Here is a 22,158-nt window from a genome sequence, read left to right as displayed (position 1 = left end):
GACGGCCTGCCACACCACATTTTTTTTTTAGACCCGGCGTGAGCGGGGTGAAGTCGCAGATTGGGGAGCAAAGGACCTTTTGCACCACAATCTGCGCCAGAAATAAGAGAACAATTTATGAACGCTTGATTTTTATTTTTTTCTGAAATAATGTAATCTACATCATTTGAAGTTTTTTTTGTAAGGGGTACACAATTCCATTAGAACAGTGCTTTCCAAAATAACCAAAGTATATCAACATAGAACCTTTATTTTTCAAAAAAAAAAACAGATGATCATAATTAGAGAACAGGAATGACTGTAGAAAAAAGAAAGATTGAAACTAAATTTTCTGAAGGTTACACCAGTCACCAATCAGTAGACGTGTACAGGCCCTAGACTTCAGCACTTCTGATGCCACAGGAAATCACTAGTCTCTCACACTGCTCTGGTGGGATTTTGCTCCACTCTTCCAGTCTCCCCAACAGTTCTGTGACTGTTGTGGGTTTCTTGACCATAACTTTGTCATGAAGGATTTTCCAGAGGTTTTCTATTGGGTTTAGATCAGGACTCTGGGCTGGCCGTTTCAATGTTTTCAGATTTAAGTAACTGCTTTACCCGTTTTGCTGTGTGACAGGGGGAATTGTCCTGCATGAAAATTGCTGGCTGATTGAGTGATGAACGCAAGGAAGGAACCATGTGTTGAAGAAGGTTCTGATCCACACTTTCATTCACTCTGCCATGTAGCTGTAGGAGAGGTCCAACTCCTGCTGCAGAAAACATTCCCCAAACCATGACACTTCCTTCTCCACCTTTCCCTGATGACTTTACACACTTTGGGTTCAGTCTTTCCCCAGTTTGCCAACTAATGTTTCCCATCAGACCCAAATTAAACTTGCTTTCATCACTAAATTGAACTCTGGACCACTTCTCTGTCCACACAGCATGCTCCTCGGCAAAGGTGATCCTAGCCTTTTGATTCTTTCGGCTAATGAGGGGTTTGGTCAGTGCAGAGTGGGCTTTCAGTCCAAATGCTCCTGAACATTGAGACCCTGTATGATGAGACAGATCCTTACCCTGTTCAGTGCGGAACTGGAGAGCAATTCCAGCTGCAGTGTTGAAACGATTACCCATGGAGATTTTCCGCATTATCCTGTCCTCTCTCGCAATTTGTCTTTCGAGGCAGACCAGCCTTCTTGGGGGACTTGAATGAGTTTGTGATGTTGTAAAGATGCAATATTCTAGAAATCACAGACTTGGAACGACCACCTTCTCTTGCTATGGCTGATAGGGTAATCCCTTTGGCCTTCATCTGGACAACCTGCTGCTGGAGGGTTTCAGTCACTTTGGAACGGCACACCATTTTGGCAAAGTCGGTGAAAACTGGAAAGTTAGGCTGCCAGTTAAATAGGGTTTGTCAGATCATTAAGGAAATTAGCACCAGTTGCCAGATTAACACCAATAACTTGCAGGTATCTGAAGGTGTTCTCTAATTTAGATCAATGTTCTTTTTCAAATATCTTATTTACATATTTATTCTGTGCTTTAGAATAAATACAATTTATGGAATCTTAAAATACTGCTATTTTTACTCATGTAAGGATATATTCACATAAAAATTGTGTGTTTGTTCTCCAATTTTGATCACCACTGTAAGTCTAATTTAGGCTACTTTTACACTCGTTTGGTGCGGATCCATCATGGATCTGCACAGACGGATCCGTTCAGATAATACAACCATCTGCATCTGTTTAGAACTGATCCGTTTGGATTATCTTTAACATAGCAAAGAGGGATCCGTCTTGAACACTATTGAAAGTCAATGGAGGACTGATCCGTTTTCTATTGTCATAGAAAACTGATCTGTCCCCATTGACTTATTGTGTGCCAGAACGGATCCGTTTGGCTCAGTTTCGTCAGACAGACACCAAAACACTGCAAGCAGTGAAATGGAGACTGAACGGAGGCAAACTATTGCATTCTGAGCGGATCCTTATCCATTCAGAATGCATTAGGGCAAAGCTGATCCGTTTTGCACCGCTTGTCAGAGCACTGAACGGATCTCCCTAACGGAAAGCCAAAACGCCATTGTGAAAGTAGCCTTAGTCGTATTTCTGTTTGAAAAATTACCCCCTTAGCCCCTATCCTTCTAAAGAGGTTGAATGTAAGTTTAATATTAATGGCCTCTCCTCAAGATAGGTCATCATTATCTGCTCAATGGGGGTCTGGCACCCCCACCAATCAGTTGTTTTGAAGAGGCTGCATGCTTTTGCTGAGCACTGCGGCCTTTTCCTAGGCAAGTCAGGGCTCCAGATGGCGACCAGAACGGTCGCCAATGCGCCTTAAAATTTTTAGATGGCGACAAGACTTTACCGCCGCGATCCTGCGCATCTTCAGTAGCACAGCACAGTCAGTGGAGAAGGAAGGAGTCCCTCCCTCTACACTGTGATGTGGCCGCCACTACCACCAATGGGGAGATAGCAGGGAGGAGGAGGGGAGGAGCTGTCGCCACTGCGCCACCAATGAATGTAAAACATAAGTATAGACAGCGGTATCACAGACCCGGCCTCAATAACAGGGCATGCGATCTGCGGTAATTAACCCCTCAGGTGCCACAGATCGCATGCCCTATTATTGAGGCCGGGTCTGTTATACCGCTGCCAACAGGAGTTAAAGAGGACCTTTCATGGGTACAAAGAATATTAACTTATTAGTAGTAGGCTACATAGAGCGGCGCCCAGGGATCTAAGTGCACTTACTATTAGTCCTGGCCGCCGCTCAGTTCACCCGCTGTGGCCCCCGGTAATTTCAACATTCAGGGCAAGGAGGAGGAGACGCCAGTGTCTGTCCTTCCCCCTGACAGCAGCGCTGACCAATCACAGCGCAGAGAGAGGGAGTTGTTTTTTTTTTTCTCCATCTCTCTGCGCTGTGATTGGTCAGCGCTGCTGTCAGGGGGAAGGACAGACACTGGCGTCTCCTCCTCCTTGCTCTGAATGTTGAAATTACCGGTGAACTGAGCGGCGCCCAGGACTAATAGTAAGTGCACTTTGATCCCTGGGCGCCGCTCTATGTAGCCTACTACTAATAAGTTTAATATTCTTTGGACCCACGAAAGGTCCTCTTTAATTACATTCATTGGTGATGCAACCCCCCCCCCCCCATTATCACTGGCCACAAGTGTCGTTCCCCCCCCCCCCCCCCCCCATTGTTATGGTGGTGGCCACAGTGTCCCGTCCCCTCCATTGGTGGCAGAGGCAGATTACACTGCTGGGGCTCAGATCATTACCATGGCAGCCAGAACGCTACTGGAGCCCTGGCTGCCATGTTCAGCTCCCTGCTGCTGTGTGCACAAAGCACAGGGAGATGTGTGAGATCCTATTCACCCTGATAGATCTCTATCAGGGTGAATAGCACAAGGGATGAAAAGATCCAGGTTCTAGTCCTAAGGGAAGAAATGGTTATTAAATAAAAAGTTCAACTAAAAAAACACCAAAATACTAAGTTTAAATGGCCCCCTTCCCAGTTTTACATATAAAATTTACAAACAATAAAGAATTAACATATTACATATCGCCACGTCCAAAAAAGTGTGAGCTATTAAAATATAAAAAAATATTTCCGCTCGGTGAAGGCCGTAACAGAAAAAAAAACTCTAAACCACCCAATTCGCTATTTTTAGTCACCTTGTCCCCCAGAAGGTGTCCCTGGATGTGAGAGGTATGTGGTGCTGTTTTCTCCTATATGTAGTGCTGGCTCACTACTGTGACCTGCGTCTCATCTTCTCAAAGTCCTTTTTTTTTTTTTTATTATATGCATTTTAAATTTGGCGACTAAAAAATGTAATTTGGCTCCTAATTTTTTTAGTTTAGGAGCCAATGGCTCCTGGTAATTTTTATTTTTTTTTTTTTATTTTTTTTTTTGTCTGGAGCACTGCAAGTGATGTCACCGTACACTAGTCACAGGGCCTATGCACAGTTCAGTCCCATTCAAGCAAATGGGGCTGATCTGCGATACCAGACACATATGCTCTCCAGTGGATGGCTCTGTGCTTTGCAAGGAGGCCATGGCACTTACTGGAGCGCCCCAGCCTTTACAAATCGGCGCTGCCTTCCGTTGACGAGCCTGTGAGAGCCAGCCCCCTGGATCTCACAGGCCGGAATCTGTATGAGTAATACACGCTGTATTACTCATACAGCCAATGCATTCCAATACAGAAGTATTGGAATGCATTGTAAAGGGGATCAGACCCCAAAAGATGGGGGGGAGAGTTGACTTATTGGGTATCGCTGCGTCCGTATCGACCGGCTCTATAAACATATCACATGACCTAACCCTGCAGATGAACACTGTAAAAAATAAAAACTGTGCTAAATAAACCATTTTTTTGTCACCTTACATCACAAAAAGTACAACAGTAAGCGATCAAAAAGGCGTATGCCCTCAAAATAGTACCAATCTAACAGTCACCTCATCACGCAAAAAATGAGCCCCCTACCTAAGACAATTACCCAAAATTGGAGACACTAAAACATGATTATTTATTTTTTTTGTTTCAAAAATATTATTGTGTAAAACTTGCATAAATAAAAAAAAGTATACATATTAGGTATCGCCGCGTCCGTAAAATATCACACGACCTAACCCCTCAGGTGAACACCATAAAAAAAGGTATAAAAAAAGCCATTTTTTTTTGTCACCTTGCATCGCAAAAAGTGTAATAGCAAGCGATCAAAAAGTCATACGCACCCCAAAATAGTGCCAATCAAACCGTCATCTCATCCCACAAAAATCATACCCTACCCAAGATAATCGCCCAAAAACTATGGCTCCGACTATGAAAACACGAAAACACTTTATTTTTGAAAAAAATAAAATAAAATCATTGTGCAGAACTTACATAAATAAAAAAAAGTATACATATTAGGTATCAGCAGGTCCGTGACAACCTGCTCTATAAAAATACCACATGATCTAACCTGTCTAACCTAAAATAGTACCAACAAAACTGCCACCCTATCCCTTAGTTTCTAAAATGGGTCACTTTTTTGGGGAGTTTCTACTCTAGGGGTGCATCAGGGGGGCTTTAAATGGGACATTGTCAAAAAACCAGTCCAGGAAAATTGCCTTCCAAAGACCGTATGGCATTCCTTTCCTTCTGCGCCCTGCCGTGTGACCGTTACAGCAGTTTACGACCACATATGGGGTGTTTCTGTAAACTACAGAATCGGGGCCATAAATATTAAGTTTTGTTTGTCTGTTAACCCTTGCTTTGTAACTGGAGAAAAAAAAATATTTAAATGGAAAATCTGCCAAAACAGTGAAATTTTGAAATTGTATCTCTATTTTCCATTAATTCTTGTGGAACACCTAAAGGGTTAACAAAGTTTGTAAAATCAGTTTTAAATACCTTGAGGGGTGTAGTTTCTAGAATGTGGTCATTTTTGGGTGGTTTCTATTATGTAAGCCTCACAAAGTGACTTCAGACCTGAACTGGTCCCTAAAAATTGGGTTTTTGAGAATTTATGAAAAATTTCAAGATTTGCTCTATGCCTTGTAACAGCCCCAAAAAGTAAAATATCATTCCCAAAATGATCCAAACATGAAGAAGACATATGGGGAATGTAAAGTAATAACTATTTTTGGAGGTATTACTATCTATTATAGAAGTAGAGAAATTGAAACTTAAAAATGTGGCAATTTTTGGTAAATTTTGTATTTTATTTTTTTTATAAATAAAAATGATTATTTTGGACTCAATTTTACCAGTGTCATGAAGTACAATATGTGAGCAAAAAACAGAATGGCCTGGATAAGTCAAAACGTTTTAAAGTTATTACCACATGAAATGACATTGGTCAGATGTGCAGAAAATGGTCTGGTCCTTTAAGGTGAAAATGAGCCAGATCCCTAAGGGGTTAATCTTTAAAAATGTAAAGGTGACATTTTCCTATTGCATGATTATTAGCATTTAGGTGTTTTTCTTGTGTGTGCAAAGTTTTTGTGTTTTGTATGTTGTGTTCATAAATTAGCATACATTGTACATATATATTTGTATATTTTTAGGGCAAGAACATTTGATGCCTGAGCCAGAAGAAATAACCATGATTAGTATACAGCTTGCTGCTAAATTCTTGTTCACTTCAGGATTCCATACAAAGAAAGTCGTCCGTGGTCCTGCCAGTGACTGGTGAGACAGTGTCTGTTAACCTGTAACTGCCAGATGAGGTACAATGTACCTGAGCTAGCAAAAAGTGGAGAATTTGATGCAAATTCATCTTTCAGTGTTTTTTGTAGAATTTTTCTATTAAGAAGTTGCTTCCCAGTAGTCCTCCAATAAGAACACAGGCTCGCTGCTTCCCCCTTGCTGCACTCTTCACAGCGCATGCCCACAACATTCTTCCATAGCAATCAGTAGGTTTTTGTTTTCTGACTGAGGTTTCCTATGGCCATGCGACTTAGAGCAACAGTTCAAGTAAGATGATAGACAGTAATGTAAAGAAAGAACCCATTAGAAACTAAATCTAGGCTGGTAATATGTATAGATAGGTGATACATTTCCTATAGCATAAGATATTGCGATGTGATGCGAGATGCTGTGTGCTGACTATGTTCAATGCTTTTTCGTAGGTATGATGCATTGTGCATCTTACTCCGCCATAGCAAGAATGTTCGCTACTGGTTTGCACATGGAGTTCTTTTCGCCTTTCCAAATCGCTTTTCAGAATATCTTTTGGAGTGCCCCAGTGCTGAAGTTAGAGGAGCTTTTGCAAAACTTGTAGTATTTATTGCACATTTTTCTTTGCAAGATGGACCCTGTACTCTACCCTTTGCCTCACCTGGACCATCGAGTCAGGTATGCTTCAATTTTTCCTTTTGAGCAGGGACATTCATTTGCCAACATTTGCAATGAGTTTATCGCTCATCTCTACAGTGTGGATCACAATTCTGGGTCCTATCTATATTCATTTTACACTTTTCAGGCTTATGATAATTTGACCCTGAGCGATCAGTTGCTACGGGCAGTCTTGAACCTTCTGAGAAGAGAAGTGTCGGAGCATGGACGTCATTTACAGCAGTACTTCAACCTTTTCGTCATGTATGCTAATCTTGGTGAGAAAAAAAAACATCTTTGTGTTTTAAATTTTATTATTATTCATTAAGAGTGAATTTTAACACCGCGTTTTTTATTTTCAGGCATGCAAGAAAAGACCCAGCTCTTGAAACTCAATGTGCCTGCAACTTTTATGCTAGTAGCAATGGACGAAGGGCCAGGTCCTCCAATCAAATATCAGTATGCTGAATTGGGCAAATTGTACACTGTAGTGTCACAACTAATCCGGTGTTGCGATGTATCATCGCGTATGCAGTCTTCTATAAATGGTAACGCGCTACATTTAAATGTGTTGCTTAATGTGTCTCCCCTGTGGGGCTGTATAAAAGAAAGTAGATTTACCTGCAGTCCCCTGCCACAGCTACATATTGTTTTTAGCATGGGTTAGATTTGTTCAGTAATTATTGGTATTTATGACGTTGGTGTCACTGTCGTCACACTTTTGGTGTCACATGCTAGGCTACTTTCACACTGGCGTTTCTGGGTTCGCTTGTGAGATCCGTTTCAGGGCTCTCACAAGCGGCCCAAAACGGATCAGTTCAGCCCCAATGCATTCTGAATGTATAAAGATCCGTTCAGAATGAATTAGTTTGGCTCCGTTCCGCCTCCGTTCCGCTCTGGAGGAGGACACCAAAACGCTGCTTGCAGCATTTTGGTGTCCTCCTGACGATGCTGAGCCATACGAATCCATTCTGACTTACAATGTAAGTCAAGATCAGTTTTCACTGGCACAATATGGAGCCGTTTTGACTTGGGGCTCTTTCACACTTGCGTTGTCCGGATCCGGCGTGTACTCCATTTGCCGGAATTACACGCCGGATCCGGAAAAACGCAAGTGAACTGAGAGCATTTGAAGACGGATCAGTCTTCAAAATGCGTTTAATAGCGTCCTGGCTGCCATAGTAACACTAAAGTCCTGGTTGCCATAGTAGTAGTGGGGAGCGGGGGAGCAGTATACTTACTGTCCGTGCGGCTCCCGGGGCGCTCCAGAATGACGTCAGAGCGCCCCATGCGCATGGATGACGTGTCCAATGCGTGTGGGGCGCCCTGACGTCACTCTGGAGCGCCCCGGGAGCCGCACGGACGGTAAGTATACTGCTCCCCCGCTTTACCATGGCTGCCAGGACTTTAGCGTCCCGGCAGCCATGGTAACTATTCAGAAAAAGCTAAACGTCGGATCCGGCAATGCGCCGAAACGACGTTTAGCTTAATGCCGGATCCGGATTAATGCCTTTCAATGGACATTAATTCCGGATCCGGCCTTGCGGCAAGTGTTCATGATCTTTGGCCGGAGCAAAAAGCACAGCATGCTGCGGTATTTTCTCCGGCCAAAAAACGTTCTGGTCCTGAACTGAAGACATCCTGATGCATCCTGAACGGATTTCTCTCCATTCAGAATGCATTAGGATAAAACTGATCAGGATTCTTCCGGCATAGAGCCCCGACGACGGAACTCTATGCTGGAAGAAAAGAACGCAAGTGTGAAAGGGCCCTTAGACTTTTTTTTTTTTTTTTTTCTTTAAAGAATAATGCAAACTGATCCGTTCTGAACGGATATGTGCATTTGCATTATCGGTGCAGATACGAGACTGATCTGCACTGAACGCAGGTGTGAAAGCCTTAAAGGGATTTTCTGGGTCTTAGATATTAATCACTGTCACAGTATAGGTCCTCAAAATCAGATCGGTGGAATCAGGTAGTCGGCACCCCTACCGATCCACAGTTTTCAGCCGCACCAGAAACAACACTTCAGCCACTGTGTGTATTTGGCCATACAGGTGTACTGCAACTCTGCTGCCATTCACTTAAATGGCCTCTGCACAGTGGATGGAGCCTTCTGCTTCCGGCTCTGTCCACTGTATCGTTTCAGTGCCGGCGGCTGCCAAAAACTGTTGATCAGTGGGGGTGTCAGATCTCCACGATCTGATATTGATGATCTTATCCTGAGGATAGTTCTCAACGTCTAGAAATTGGAGAACTCCTTTAATGTTTGAATTAAAAAGTGAGATTTTTGGGAGAGTTTTTCCAATTTGAATGCGATTGTTGACAGGTTAATTATGCCCAAAAACTCATTTCAAATTCACCATTTTGTATTTTTCTTTTATTCTCAATGCCAGGTAACCCACCACTTCCCAACCCCTATGGAGATCCCAATTTATCGCAGCCTATAATGCCCCTGCAGCAGAATGTGGCCGAGTTGTTGTTTGTGAAAACCAGTTACGTAAAGAAAATAATTGAGGACTGCAGCAACTCTGAGGAGACCATCAAACTTCTACGATTTTGTTGCTGGGAGAATCCACAGTTCTCCTCTACAGTTCTCAGTGAATTGCTGTGGCAGGTGAGAAATGACTGGGTGTATTAAAAATTATATTATTTATGGGTTTTTACTTTTTATAATAGTCAATGGTGTCGCACTGTGACACGACAGTCTAAAAAAAATTCATCCAAGTAGGCAGTCAGAATGGATAAATCCTGCTGGGAATAGAAAATGGCTATTGAGAAGGTCAAAGCTGTAGGGGCAGATCATGCCTTTGGCCTGTCAAATCGACATGTCATTGAGAAAGGACAACAGTGTTCATTGTGAGAGTCAGTTGGCTAGACCACACAGCCTAGGTCACGCTTCAAATTTCAAAAATTTTGGTGTTCACGTCTCTATCAAACTTTTTTTCAACCGCTTTGCTTGCTGGTTTGTGTCTCCTCCATCCTATCGGTCATTTTTCTTTATTTTCTGTAGGTGGCATATTCTTACACCTATGAACTTAGACCCTACTTGGATTTGTTACTCCAGATTCTGTTGATTGAGGACTCTTGGCAGACCCATAGGTGAGTCACCTATTAAAGGTTTAGGACCAAGTAAAATAACACAACTGTTTGGGGATTTTATTTGCCTACAGCATCATTAATCACCCTTAACTTAATGCATACTTGTCTTATCCTTCTTTAGGATTCATAATGCACTTAAAGGAATACCAGATGACAGAGATGGTTTGTTTGACACCATCCAGCGCTCCAAGAACCACTATCAGAAGAGGGCTTATCAGTGCATAAAATGCATGGTGGCTCTCTTCAGCAACTGTTCTGTTGCGTACCAAATATTGCAGGTAAGGCTATGGAATATAAGCCGTCTTATGTGCATTTAGCCATATGATATATAGGGAGACTGTACAAGAGTTACACATATTTTTGTTTAAAGTCTTGTCTTAGCCGCACAGAGGGTTTTACATGGAATGTGGTGTGGATTCTGCACCAAAACTGCAAGGCACCCACACAGACTTGTTTTCAATGGGAGGCTGGTCTGCCCTGTGGTTGCTGTTTATTGTCCATGTTTGCGCCAGGAAAGGGCATGTCCTTTCTTGGCTCATTTATAGCAGCCAGATGACAAAGATGCTCCTGAGGAACAGGAGTCAAGAGTGTCTCACTGCGACACCAATGACTATCATTACAAAAAATGTTGCTCACATATTGCAGTGTAGCACTAGCATTAAAGGGAGTCTGTCACCTAATCTGAGCCTTTTAGACCACCCAGATCAGGTTATAGACTCCTGTGCCCTCATTTGTGCTATCCCTCGCGAGATCTTCCAAAAAATACTTTTAAAACGTATGCTAATGAGGTTCGGCATGTGCCCAGGGGTGGCGTTACTGCGGCGATGTGCCCTCTCCTAGTTTTACCTCCTCCTTTCCCTCTCAAATCTCGTGCTTACTAGAGGAAAGACGCTGCTGCGCCAACCTTCCCCTTCTTTGGCTTCACTGCAGTCCTCAGCAGCGGCTGGTTACTTCCGCCCGCTGGATTGCAAGCTATGGATCGGCGCATGCGCAGTCCAACTCCCAGTTCTTCTGCCCATAATGTCCTGAACCTGCACACTGCTGTGCCCAAGTGTGGAGCGGTGCAGGAGCGAGATTTGTGAGGGAGAGGAGGTAATAGGAAAGGAGGGCGGGCCAGAGGGGTGAAATAGGTGTGGTTTTCTGTGCACATCGCCGAGAGGCCTGGGCACTTGCCTGAACCTCATTAGCATAAGTTTTAAAAGTCTTTTTTTTTTTTTTTTTTTTTTTTGATTTCGGCGAGGGACAGCACAAATAAAGGTACCATTGTAATGTGGCCAAAGGAGTCTATAACCTGATCGGAGCGGTCTAAAAGGCTCAGATTAGGTGACAGATTCCCTTTAAAGGGGTTATCCCATGACTAATGTAAAAAATGAAAATCAGACATAACATAGGACATGACAATATCTAAAGCTAGATCCAGCCCTGTACCTCACATGAATCCAGAGATCTCCCCATTCATTGCTCTGCTAGATTTATATCAAGCTTGCTCAAGGGGAGTGTCTTTTCTGCTGCAGCTCAGGGGCGTGTCCATGGTCTCCCTATCACAGCTCAGGAGGCAGTTGACGATGAAACGGAGCATGTGCAGCCTTCTCAGGTGGCGCTACACAGATACATTTTATTGATTACCTTCATGGCTATGCTATATTTTTAAAAAGATGCAATTACAAAAACATTCAGATACAGGTGCTGGTTTGAAAACTGTACAATATTTTTTTGTGGGACAACCACTTTAACCATGTTTTAATTTACATCAAAGTGATATCCTCTAGTTCTGATTGTTCGACCGAGCTGTGTCTAGGCTATGTGACCAATGAACGTGTCCTCACTGTCCTAGGAAGAGGCTGCAATGCTACAGTGGTCTTTTGAAACAGGTTAAAGTAATAGCGTGATCAGCTCTTGATATGTTCATAGAATCTTGCATAAATGGGCCTTACACATGTCATTAGCTATATAATCTAACTGGTCCATGTAGTAGTTCTTTTAACTCCTTATTGGTTATAACCAGGCGCCAAGTATAACTGCGTCCGTATAACCAGATAGACTTTCATGCAGCATTGAGTTGATTTCAATTAACTATTCTGCTACCACATTAAAGCTTATTTTTTGCGGTGTGTATCATAATCCTCCTTCTTTTCCCTTTTCTAGAGTAATGGAGATTTAAAAAGAAAATGGACTTGGGCAGTGGAATGGTTGGGAGATGAATTGGAGCGCCGGCCTTACACTGGCAATCCTCAGTACACCTACAACAACTGGTCTCCACCAGTACAAAGCAATGAAACCTCCAATGGCTACTTTTTAGAGAGGTCACACAGTGCTAGGATGACTCTCGCCAAGGCCTGTGAGCTCTGCCCAGAAGAGGTAATGTTTGCTTTTATAGAATATTCAGAGATGGTAGGGATCCTTTTGTTTGTTTCTGGTCTGTATGGAAGTAAATCCTCTTCAGTGGGTATTGTTGGGTAATCTAAACACCATTTTCTATCATTCAGCATGAACTTACCCTTCTTTGCCCTTTACCATGAGTGTCCACCTTTTGCACACTTCCTGACGCTTCCAAGTATTTTAACAGTACGGACGGGTCTGTCTTTGAGATGGGCCCTACCAGTTACTAGAATGAAGAGGTCCTTTAGGTGACATACCATATATGATGAAATGATCTCAGAAGATTTAGAAAAGTAAAGCTTCATTTTAAGATAAAGCACACTATAGAAAAGTTCTCGATAATGAATGTCTGGGAATGTCTTCATGAAATGTTTTACAGAAATGACTGAACCAAGCAAAGCTTTTTATCATATAATACTCGTTTATATTGAGCGCTACTAACTCTACTAATTTTCTACTAATAACATTTGCCTCTTTGAGTTTGTATCTTTGGCCTGAAAGGAATCTAAAGAATGTTTAGGGTCCATTCAGACGTCCGTAAGTGTTTTGCGGTTTGCAAATTGTGGATCTGCAAAACAGGATACCAGCCGTGTGTGTTCCGCAATTTGCGAACCGCACATGGCCGGCCCTATGCCTAATCTTGTCCCTGATTGCGGACAAGAATAGGACATGCTCTATCTTATTTGCGGGGGCCGCGAAACAGAACTACGGATGCGGACAGCACGCAGTGTTCTGTCCACATCCTTTGTGGCCCCATTGAAATTAATGGGTCCGCACCCGTTCGGAAATTTGCGGAACGGATGCGGACCCAGAACTACGGACGTGTGAATGGACCCTAAGGTAGACGCTTGCTTTAGGAATTTGGACCCCTGGACTTGTTCAGGCACACTTATTGCATGTATTAGGTGATCAGCTACATTTGGTGTAGTCATTTTGCAGGAATAAATCAACAACAGTTCTGGTAATTCTGTTCTTGCATTACTATGGTGTTCACTTCAACAAGAATATTTAGATACATTAAATGGGTTTTCCTTTCGTAAGGAAAGTTCATCAATTTCTGATTGGTGGCGTTCCCACACCCAGCACCGCCACTGATCGGCTGTTTTGAAGAGGCTGTGGCTTCCTCACTGCTAACCAAGCACAGTGCTGTTCATTGTATAGCGGCTGTGCTTGGTTATTGCAGCTTCACTTGAATAGAACAGAGTTGCGCCTAGGCCATGTTGACGATGAACGTGACATCGCTGGCCTAGGAAGAGGTTGGAACACTGCGGTCTCTTCAAACAGCTGATAATAGAGGGAGTCACCAACCAATGAGATATTGATGATCTATCCTGAAGATAGGTCATGAATATTTTACTCCTGAAAAACCCTTCTAAAATATAATGTATATATAACTGGCCTTAGAAAAAGAGCATAGGACTAAATAACACTGGATTCTTCTGGCAGTGAAATCTGTTGAGTCTAAGTTGGTAAACTTGTATATGTAAAATTCGACTCTTGCAAACTTTGTAGGAGCCAGATGACCAAGATGCTCCTGAGGAACATGAGTCCTCCCCTCCTGAAGATGCCCCATTGTACCCCCATTCACCTGGTTCTCAGTATCAGCAGGTATAAGATGCACTTCTATGTTATCTTTCTATTTTACTGATCTTCTATCCCAGATATAATACATCTTACTGATTTAATGTTATGATCCACTTAACCATGTGATTAATTTATATACAGTGTGCTGGTTCTCCTCCATGTCCATGGGAAAATCAATGGCATCATTGATTTCCCAAAGGACTGTTTTAATAGCTGCTCCACATAAAACCAAAATCTGGAGATGACAGAAGCCATGACTGCTGCTCGTGACATCTGCTTTGGTTTTGGATTTTTACCTTAAACTGCAATGTATGGATGGCTTGCTTTATAAGATTATATTCTCATGGAGCAGTCATTGTGCCACAGAGACCCTCAATAAATAAAAAAATTTAAAAAAAAAAGGAGAAATCACATGGAAGTACATAGAGGTATTTACAAGTTTTACAAAAGAAACACTTCTGGGGAAATGTTCCTAGAACTGCTTCTACTGAATGTAGTCTTGCAATTGCAGCACCCCTCAGTTAGCACCTGGCGTTTCAGGGTAAGGATGACTGATCATAAAGATGGTGATAAATACAAGGAGTGCTTTTGCCCTTCAGTTAGTGCATGTGTCTGATGCTTTGGCATGAATGTTTGACAATGGTCAGATTCTGCTGTGATGTTAACAAGGAGCTGATTTACTATCCGTAACTCTTACTAAGGGCCTTCAGCTTCTGAAGGTAGGACTCACCCACGTTTGCAGTGTTAATTTATTAACTGCCACATTTTTAATTGTGCACTCATGAAGAATATAGTGTGTGTGTATTGCAGAAACCTCCTCGAACATGTAGACCTATCGTGCAGAAACCCTTTTATCATCATTGGGGTAAAACATTTTCTGTTCTGTCTAACCCCTCCTGGTCTTAAATCACATGCCAGAAATCCACAAGAGTTCTTGCATCTTCATTCACATGGAGAAGTACATTTCTGCACTGATATCTGCCATGGAAGTAAATGAAATGTCACTCGGTTTAGTGGGAAAACATGAAGATTAGCCCCATTACATGGCAATGGAGGCTATTCCTTGTATGAATCCGCAGAAGTGCAAACTCGGGTACACCTGTGGCAGATACCTAAAAGTCATCTTAAGATTTCTACCTCTGAAAAGAAACCTCTGATTTTAATCCATCGTGCGCACATACCTAATGGTAGCTACATTCAGATTTGGACAGAAAGATTCAAATACTCTTTACACCACCAGACCTTAAAGAGGACCTGTCACCCCTCTTGACATGTCTGCTCTAGTAACTACTTGCATTCCCCATGCATTCCTTTATTATTCCTGCTAGAAGTTGTAAATGAATTGCTAGCAGTCTGCCAGTGTCACTGTGCAGACACACACCCTCAGCTGATAACGCCCATCGAGACCTCAGCTGCAAACTTGCAAGCCATTCATTCACAACTTTTAGTAGGAATAATAAAGGAATGGTACAACACAGGGTCATCTGGACCTTCATTGCAAATTTGCTAGCTAATATAATAATTTCTAGTATGAATAAAAAAGGAATAGCGCAACTTAGGCATAAGAATAGATGGTCCTGAATTGTTCTAAGAAGGGTATGCAAGTAGTTACTGAAATAGACATGTCAGGAGAGGTTACATGTCCTCTTTAAGGTCCCCTTACACATTATTAGAGTATTGTTCACTAAATTCACCGTTTTTCATAGGATCTGCCCCAAAAAAAAATCTGTGTGCGGGGGGTGTCTCATGACTCTTCCACAACACATTATGTTGAAGCAGAGAAGGCACTTAATATTGCAGCACAGGATCCTTTGGTTAATAAGCTGCCTGTGGTAGAGGCTTTCTTCTCTCTCCCTAACATCACATATACACTCACTGCGAGACAAGCATGTATGTTCATGGGGGAGTCAGAAGAGGGCAATTGTGGGAGAGGCGTCTGCCTCATTTATTCACCGGCTCCCTTACCCAGCACGCGTGTCTCTCGTGCCTCACCCTCTCTCCCCTTTTCTCTGTTGTCCTTCTCAAGGTATGCCCCCTTTTAGGCCTACCCGCGTACCTGATATATTCACAGCAATGTATCTCAAGGCATTTGGCTTGGGAAAGGGTCGTGGGGGAACTGAAACTTCGCTGTGAGATGTGTGAATAAATACACTTTTTTTTCACCATCTACAGAGGGGTGCCGTGGACTTTTTTGCATATATACGTACCAGGATCAAGGGTTGAATGTGTGTGTATGTATATTATTTATTAGTGGGGACAGAGGAAGGTTTCTGAAGGTACAGTAGGTGTTTCAGCCCAGCAGTGTGTCCCCCTTTTTTTTTTTAACATATATAGCATGTGTATATAATCTAACATATAACTCTGTATCTGTAATGTCTTTCTAGAATAACCATTTGCATGGACAACCATATACCGGCCCAGCAGCACACCACATGAACAATCCACAGAGGACAGGCCAACGAGCACAAGAAGAATTTGAAGGCAGTGAAGAAGTCCCCCTAATTCAGACAAAAGATTAGTGAAACTCTTAGTCATTTTACGTAACTCCTCTGAGACTGTGCACCCAGGCCTTACAGTCCAACCTTCCTTTGTGTCTGGCTAATATTTAAAACTAGAAAAGAAAAAAAAAACTTCCTTATCAACCTGGAGTGGAGAGTCTATTCACTGTCTTATCTGCAGAAATTTGCTGTCAATATATAACCCGCCTGCAGTGGAAAGTGTATAGTGTTTTGTAATAAACGGCCTGATGCTAATGTGTAAATGGCAAAGGTGTACATAGTATATTAATGTTTGACTGTTAATTCTTAAGCAAGACCTTTTTTTTTTTTTTTTTTTTTTTTCTTTTTTCTTTCTTTTTTTTTCACTTTTTCTTTTTTTATTTTGGGGCTTGACAAGACACCGATTTACAAAAAAAAAAGGAAAATGCAAAATCTCTGGGAAACAAAAAGAAAAACTTTAGTTTCTTGAACTATGTGCTCTGCGCAGCAAGAATTATTATTTTTTTCTGCCTCAAGGCAGTTGGATTCTGACGACAAAACCTTTCCATGCCAACCACCAAAATAATTCAACATCTCGCCACCATGATGGTTTCGCCCTGAACAACTTTGATGGCTGGTAATCTTTTCATGTTTCTGGTTGATGTGGATAAGTGACAAGATTTGTTTCTAGAGTTTCTTCCATTGCCTTCTCCATACTCATAATAGTCTGAAGATCATTGCTGTAACATATAGCATGGCTTCACATCAGGCTAGTGTAGCCAGACACAGGGGGTTCAGGAGGGGTAATGAGGACTATATGCCATGATCTACAAACAGTTGCACTCTTCAGGGCTTTTATTTTAATTTTTCTTTTGTGTGTTTCTTAGACCTCGATGATAAAGTGAACAGAGAAATCGGAGGCAAATTGCACATGTGCCCATTTGTAATATTTGAGAATTGCCTGTGAATGATACATGACACTTTTACGTTTCAATAATTAACACAGGATGGGGGAGATCAAATATGCAAATAATCGCTATGCCAGGACCCCTGCCGCATAGAGATGGTATTTTGTGTGCTTTTTTTTGTTGTTTTTTTGTTTTTTGTAAAGCTGATTTAAGACACTTATCTGGCACTTTTCCCTTCTACTGCATCTCAATAAAGTGAAGGCCTGTGACTCTCTATTACACTTCTGAATACCACTGCCTGGGTAAAAATTGGTGGTGTTTGCTCAGTGTACAACGTTTCTACTTGAAATTAGTTTGTCTTGTAGTCTTTAATCGGCTCTGTGAGAAATATTTAACGTTAAGCAGGGACTGAACAGAAGAACTACTGGTTAGTCATATACATTTATGCGGGGTAGCGCGAGATCCAGCCTAAAATGTTTTACGAACTTCAAGCAAAGCAGTAAATACTGTATTTAAGAGAAAATTGGTAACTTGAATGTGTGTAATTTTTGAACCTGTCTAAAAAAAAAAAAAAAAATACCAAATACTCCCTGCAAAACAGATACAGCCCATCCTATAATATTTAAATATTTTGCTGTTTTATTTTATAGAAATTATTTTGCTGAATTCACAAATAGAATTTGATTTAAGAAGAAATCCTGTTGTGTGTTTTTTCCTTATTGCACAAACATAATTTGTATCATAGAGTTCAATGCAGAATGTTATGATCCCGATATTTATTTTTTTCAGAACCATCACCACCCCGTCTAATAGGCAATAGGTTTGTTTTATACATTTGCCAGTAGGGTTAGTGTATCACCTGTACGTATATATGGAATCTACACATAGCAATAAAATTTAATAGGCAAGGTTGGTGGTTATTCTAAGGTTTTTGATTTGTTTTCCTGTATAAATATGTCAAAATATATCGTTTTGCCTTCTGCTTTTTCACCCAGGTGCTCCTCTGTACAGCTATTTTCCCATTACATGGATTTTAATGGACAAGCGCTTTTCAGAGGCTTTCTTGCAGACCTGTTTTGATCTCCCAACCCGTTCAAATTGGGTGGCATACATGAAAACCGCACTCCTTATAGCTAGAAGGTGCTCCCAGAAGGACTCTTCAGACCATACACCATGTAGAAAAATTCACGGCACATTACTTTCACCAGTTTCAGACGAGCGCATTCAGTCCAGTAAACACGCTATGCGTGGGAGCAGTATTTCCCGGACTGAACAGTGCTCCTCTGATGTAAACTCGCAGCATCTTAATGATTTAGGATGCTGTTAATTTCCATCTAAGGCTACTTTCACACTAGCGTTCGATCGGATCCGTTCTGAACGGATCCGATCATAATAATGCAGACGGAGGCTCCGTTCAGAACGGATCCGTCTGCATTATTTTTAGCATATAACAGCTAAGTGTGAAAATAGCCTCGTACGGATCCGTCCAGACTTTCAATGTAAAGTCAATGGGGGACGGATCCGCCTGAAGATTGAGCCATATTGTGGCATCTTCAAACGGATCCGTCCCCATTGACTTACATTGTAAGTCTGGGCGGATCCGCACGGCCAGGCGGACACCCGAACGCTGCAAGCAGCGTTCAGCTGTCCGCCTGTCCGTGCGGATCCGCTCCATTCAGACTGCATCAGGGCTGGACGGCTGCGTTCGGGTCCGCTCGTGAGCTCCTTCAAACGGAGCTCACGAGCGGACCGACGAACGCTAGTGTGAAAGTAGCCTGAAGTGGGCTTTACTATATGTTATTTGTTTAGGCCATATGAAATGATCCATCTAACGGTATCGAACAAATTTAATCCTTTGCACCGTAACAACAGATATTTTCAGATTGGGTTATGCAATGTTTCCATCCAATTCAAGGATCCTTCCAGGATCCGTCACCTGCCCACTTCTCTATCATTTGTCCACTTTGCCTTATTACCAGATTCGGTTTGAGAAAGGTCTTGAATTGGACCGAAACGTGCATAACCCAATCTAGAAAAGGATTGAACACTCTTTCGGTTTTGATGCCTGGATCATTTGATTTATGGTCTGAATACATAAAACCTTACCTATTTTGCTTTGTAAGAAGCGTGCCATGAACTTTTCTACATAATGAAAATGGGTCAATGGGAATCTGCAAAATGTGTGCAGTACCATTTTCCCCAGGTGCTCTTATTTATCATGTAGAGAATTGTAGAGCAAATTATGAGTACTTGACTTTACTGTCAAAAGTTGCCTCTGCACATGTTCTCCATTATATTTTGTATGCAGGCGGTGCAGAAATTATTACAGTTACGGTAGCTTGGTGCTGGTATATCTGATGTGTCCTAAATCTTCACAAAATATTGTTCTGGGTTTATCCTGTAGACTTAGATCATCATATGTATTTTTGTATTATGATGTTCGTGTTATTTAAAGCCTCAATGCATTTCCCCGTTGTGTTCAGGATGGCGCTGTCACACTGCTGCTACGATGCACACAATACATGGGATCTTCATGGTTTCTGAAAGCTTTACATGTACAGTAGAAAGACTTATCTGAATGCTTGTCGTGCATTTAGAAATATTACACAGGAACGTTTATATTTAACAGAACTATATTCTGTCAATCAACGACGTGGGTTTCTCCGTTAAATAAAAAACAAACTACAAAATGGTCCATCGTAAGAACTGTTGTGTTGCTAAAATAAAAAGGAATTTTCTTTTGTTATATTTGGAGCAGTGCTTCATAAATTTCATTATTTTTTTTGCAGTCCATTTTGATGAGTTATCTATTGGGGAAACTGCTTTGGTATCTAGACCCTTGTTATAGGCAGCCTACAATCAAAGGGCATCTGTGCATTTGTTCCTATGAAACTGGCTGACCTTGTTACATGTGCGCTTGGCAGCTGAAGGCATCTGTGGTCTCGTATTCATATGTGCCCGCATTGTTAAGAAAATTTGTAATTTTATGTATGTAAATGAACATCTAGGAGCAATGGGGGCATTGCTGTTATTACTCCTAGAGGCTCTGCTTTCTCTGCAACTCCTGCACCCTTTGCACTTTAGGCCTTATGCACATCTTTGCAGCCTCGTTGAGCTAATTGGTCTGCATCTGGTGCGCAAAATCACGGATTGGCTGCGGACTGAAACTACAGCCGTGTGCATGAGGCCTTAGAAGTCAGGGGCGGGAGTGATCACGTTTATACTGCCTTGCCCTGTCCATCAAAGTGTAAAGGGTGCAGCAGATGTAGCAGAGCCTCTAGAAGTAATGGTAACGGCCCTGTTGCTCCTAGAGGCTTTTCTCAGCAATGCGGGCACATATGAACATGAGCCCAACATAGATGCCTTCAGCTGCCAACGCACATGCATCAGGTCAGCCAGTTTCATAGGTATAAATCTGCTGACGGATGCCCTTTTAACTATACTAATCACAACCGGTTAAAGGGAACTCTTTCTGTGAATATGCATTCCAATGTGCAGGCAGCAACTTATAGAACAGGGAGAGTTGAGAAGTCTGATCTGTAGCTTGCTGGGAAAATATACAGCCAGGTAGTTTTGTTGGCCAGTAAGAAATTATAAATCCTATAAGCAGTTTTTTTTGGGGGGGGGGGGGGGGTTTAATGGTGTTTTTTATTTATTTATTTAAAATCACAGCATGCTGAGTGTCTTTTTCTGATGTTTTATTATAGACTTCTCTATAGGTAAGTCTTAAAGGCCATTCCAGAAACTTAAACAAAAAATCATGCATTTTTTTTTTTTTAAACCAGCCTACAAAGATACTGTGTGACTACACCCTGAATCTTGTATTTTATTAATCTCTGCCATTGAGCCCAATGGGCAGTCCTATTAAGAGATGGACAGATGCATATGTCTTTCATCTCTCTGTGTATGAACATGCTTTTAATCAGCTATTTCAGTAAATACGAATTTTGCTTCATGGAAATTTGCTAATTTGAGTATTTTACATTCAAGGCCTCATGCACACAACAGTTTCCGTTTTTTTTCCAACTACAAATTGCAGATCTGCAAAACACGAATATCGGCTGTGTGCATACTGCATTTTCCCCTTCCACAGGCTCCACACTATATATTACAAATGTCTATTCTGGTCTTCAAAACAGACAAGAATAGGACATGTCGTACTTTTAGTCCGGCTTCTGCCAGAACTCTGCCTCCATTATAGTTCTAATATATGTGGATATTATGGATAATTTTGCTTGCAGACCTTTATTATATACAAACAATAGCCTCTCTTAGGCCTCATGCACATGGCCGTTGTGTGCATCCGCGTCTGTTCTGTCATTTTTCACAGTTTAGCGGAGGTCCATTTCATTTCTATGGAGCTGTGAAAAAAAAACTGATAGTCCTGTTTTTTCTCTGCGTCCGTGATTCCAGTCAAAAAAAAAATAACCTGTCCTATCCTATTCTTGTCAGTGGAAAACGGAGGACGAACCCATTCAAGTCATTGGTCCGTCAAAAATAACGGATGCACAACTGGTATGTCGTCCGTGTCCGTTTTTTTATACAAGACCTTGGTGCAATAAAATTACACTTTTTATTAACCTTCATTTTTTATTATTTTTTTCCCTGTCTGACAAAAAAAAAAAGGAAGACACAAGGAAACACAACTGAAGCACAATCACTGACAGTGAAAAAACACGGTTGTGTGCATGAGGCCTAAAGAAAGGGAAAAAAAGTCCTGTAATTATCTTAATAGGGCTAAAGATGGTGTCAGTCATGTGCCTCTTGGCATTCAGTTAACTGTCCAGATATCTTAGGGTAATATCAGTTTGAGATGCAGAACATATAAATACAGTATTACTATCTCCAGCAGTATTTCATGTCAGTGTCTTTGTATTTTATTTATTTACAGTTAACT

At 41.7% G+C, this 22,158-nt stretch overlaps 1 protein-coding gene across 3 annotated transcripts in view; it reads left to right on the top strand.

Annotated features, from left to right (window-relative positions):
* USP9X (ubiquitin specific peptidase 9 X-linked) overlaps window positions 1–17,957 on the top strand; it is a 161,511-nt gene extending 143,554 nt beyond the window's left edge. For 2 of the 3 annotated variants that reach the window (XM_044283614.1, XM_044283615.1), the window contains exons 36-45: window positions 6,043–6,166; window positions 6,607–6,832; window positions 6,960–7,089; window positions 7,174–7,359; window positions 9,208–9,428; window positions 9,825–9,913; window positions 10,035–10,191; window positions 12,059–12,271; window positions 13,805–13,900; window positions 16,261–17,957. In XM_044283614.1, the coding sequence (XP_044139549.1) occupies window positions 6,043–6,166; window positions 6,607–6,832; window positions 6,960–7,089; window positions 7,174–7,359; window positions 9,208–9,428; window positions 9,825–9,913; window positions 10,035–10,191; window positions 12,059–12,271; window positions 13,805–13,900; window positions 16,261–16,395 (1,577 nt within the window). In that variant the 3' untranslated portion in view covers window positions 16,396–17,957. The remainder of the gene's footprint in view (window positions 1–6,042; window positions 6,167–6,606; window positions 6,833–6,959; window positions 7,090–7,173; window positions 7,360–9,207; window positions 9,429–9,824; window positions 9,914–10,034; window positions 10,192–12,058; window positions 12,272–13,804; window positions 13,901–16,260) is intronic. The other variant, XM_044283617.1, reaches the window with a different exon arrangement.
* The last annotated feature ends 4,201 nt before the right edge of the window (window positions 17,958–22,158 follow it).

The sequence above is a fragment of the Bufo gargarizans genome, chromosome 3, assembly GCF_014858855.1.
Source record: "Bufo gargarizans isolate SCDJY-AF-19 chromosome 3, ASM1485885v1, whole genome shotgun sequence".
NCBI classification, from domain to species: domain Eukaryota; kingdom Metazoa; phylum Chordata; class Amphibia; order Anura; family Bufonidae; genus Bufo; species Bufo gargarizans.
This window is presented reverse-complemented; position numbering and strand designations above follow the sequence as displayed.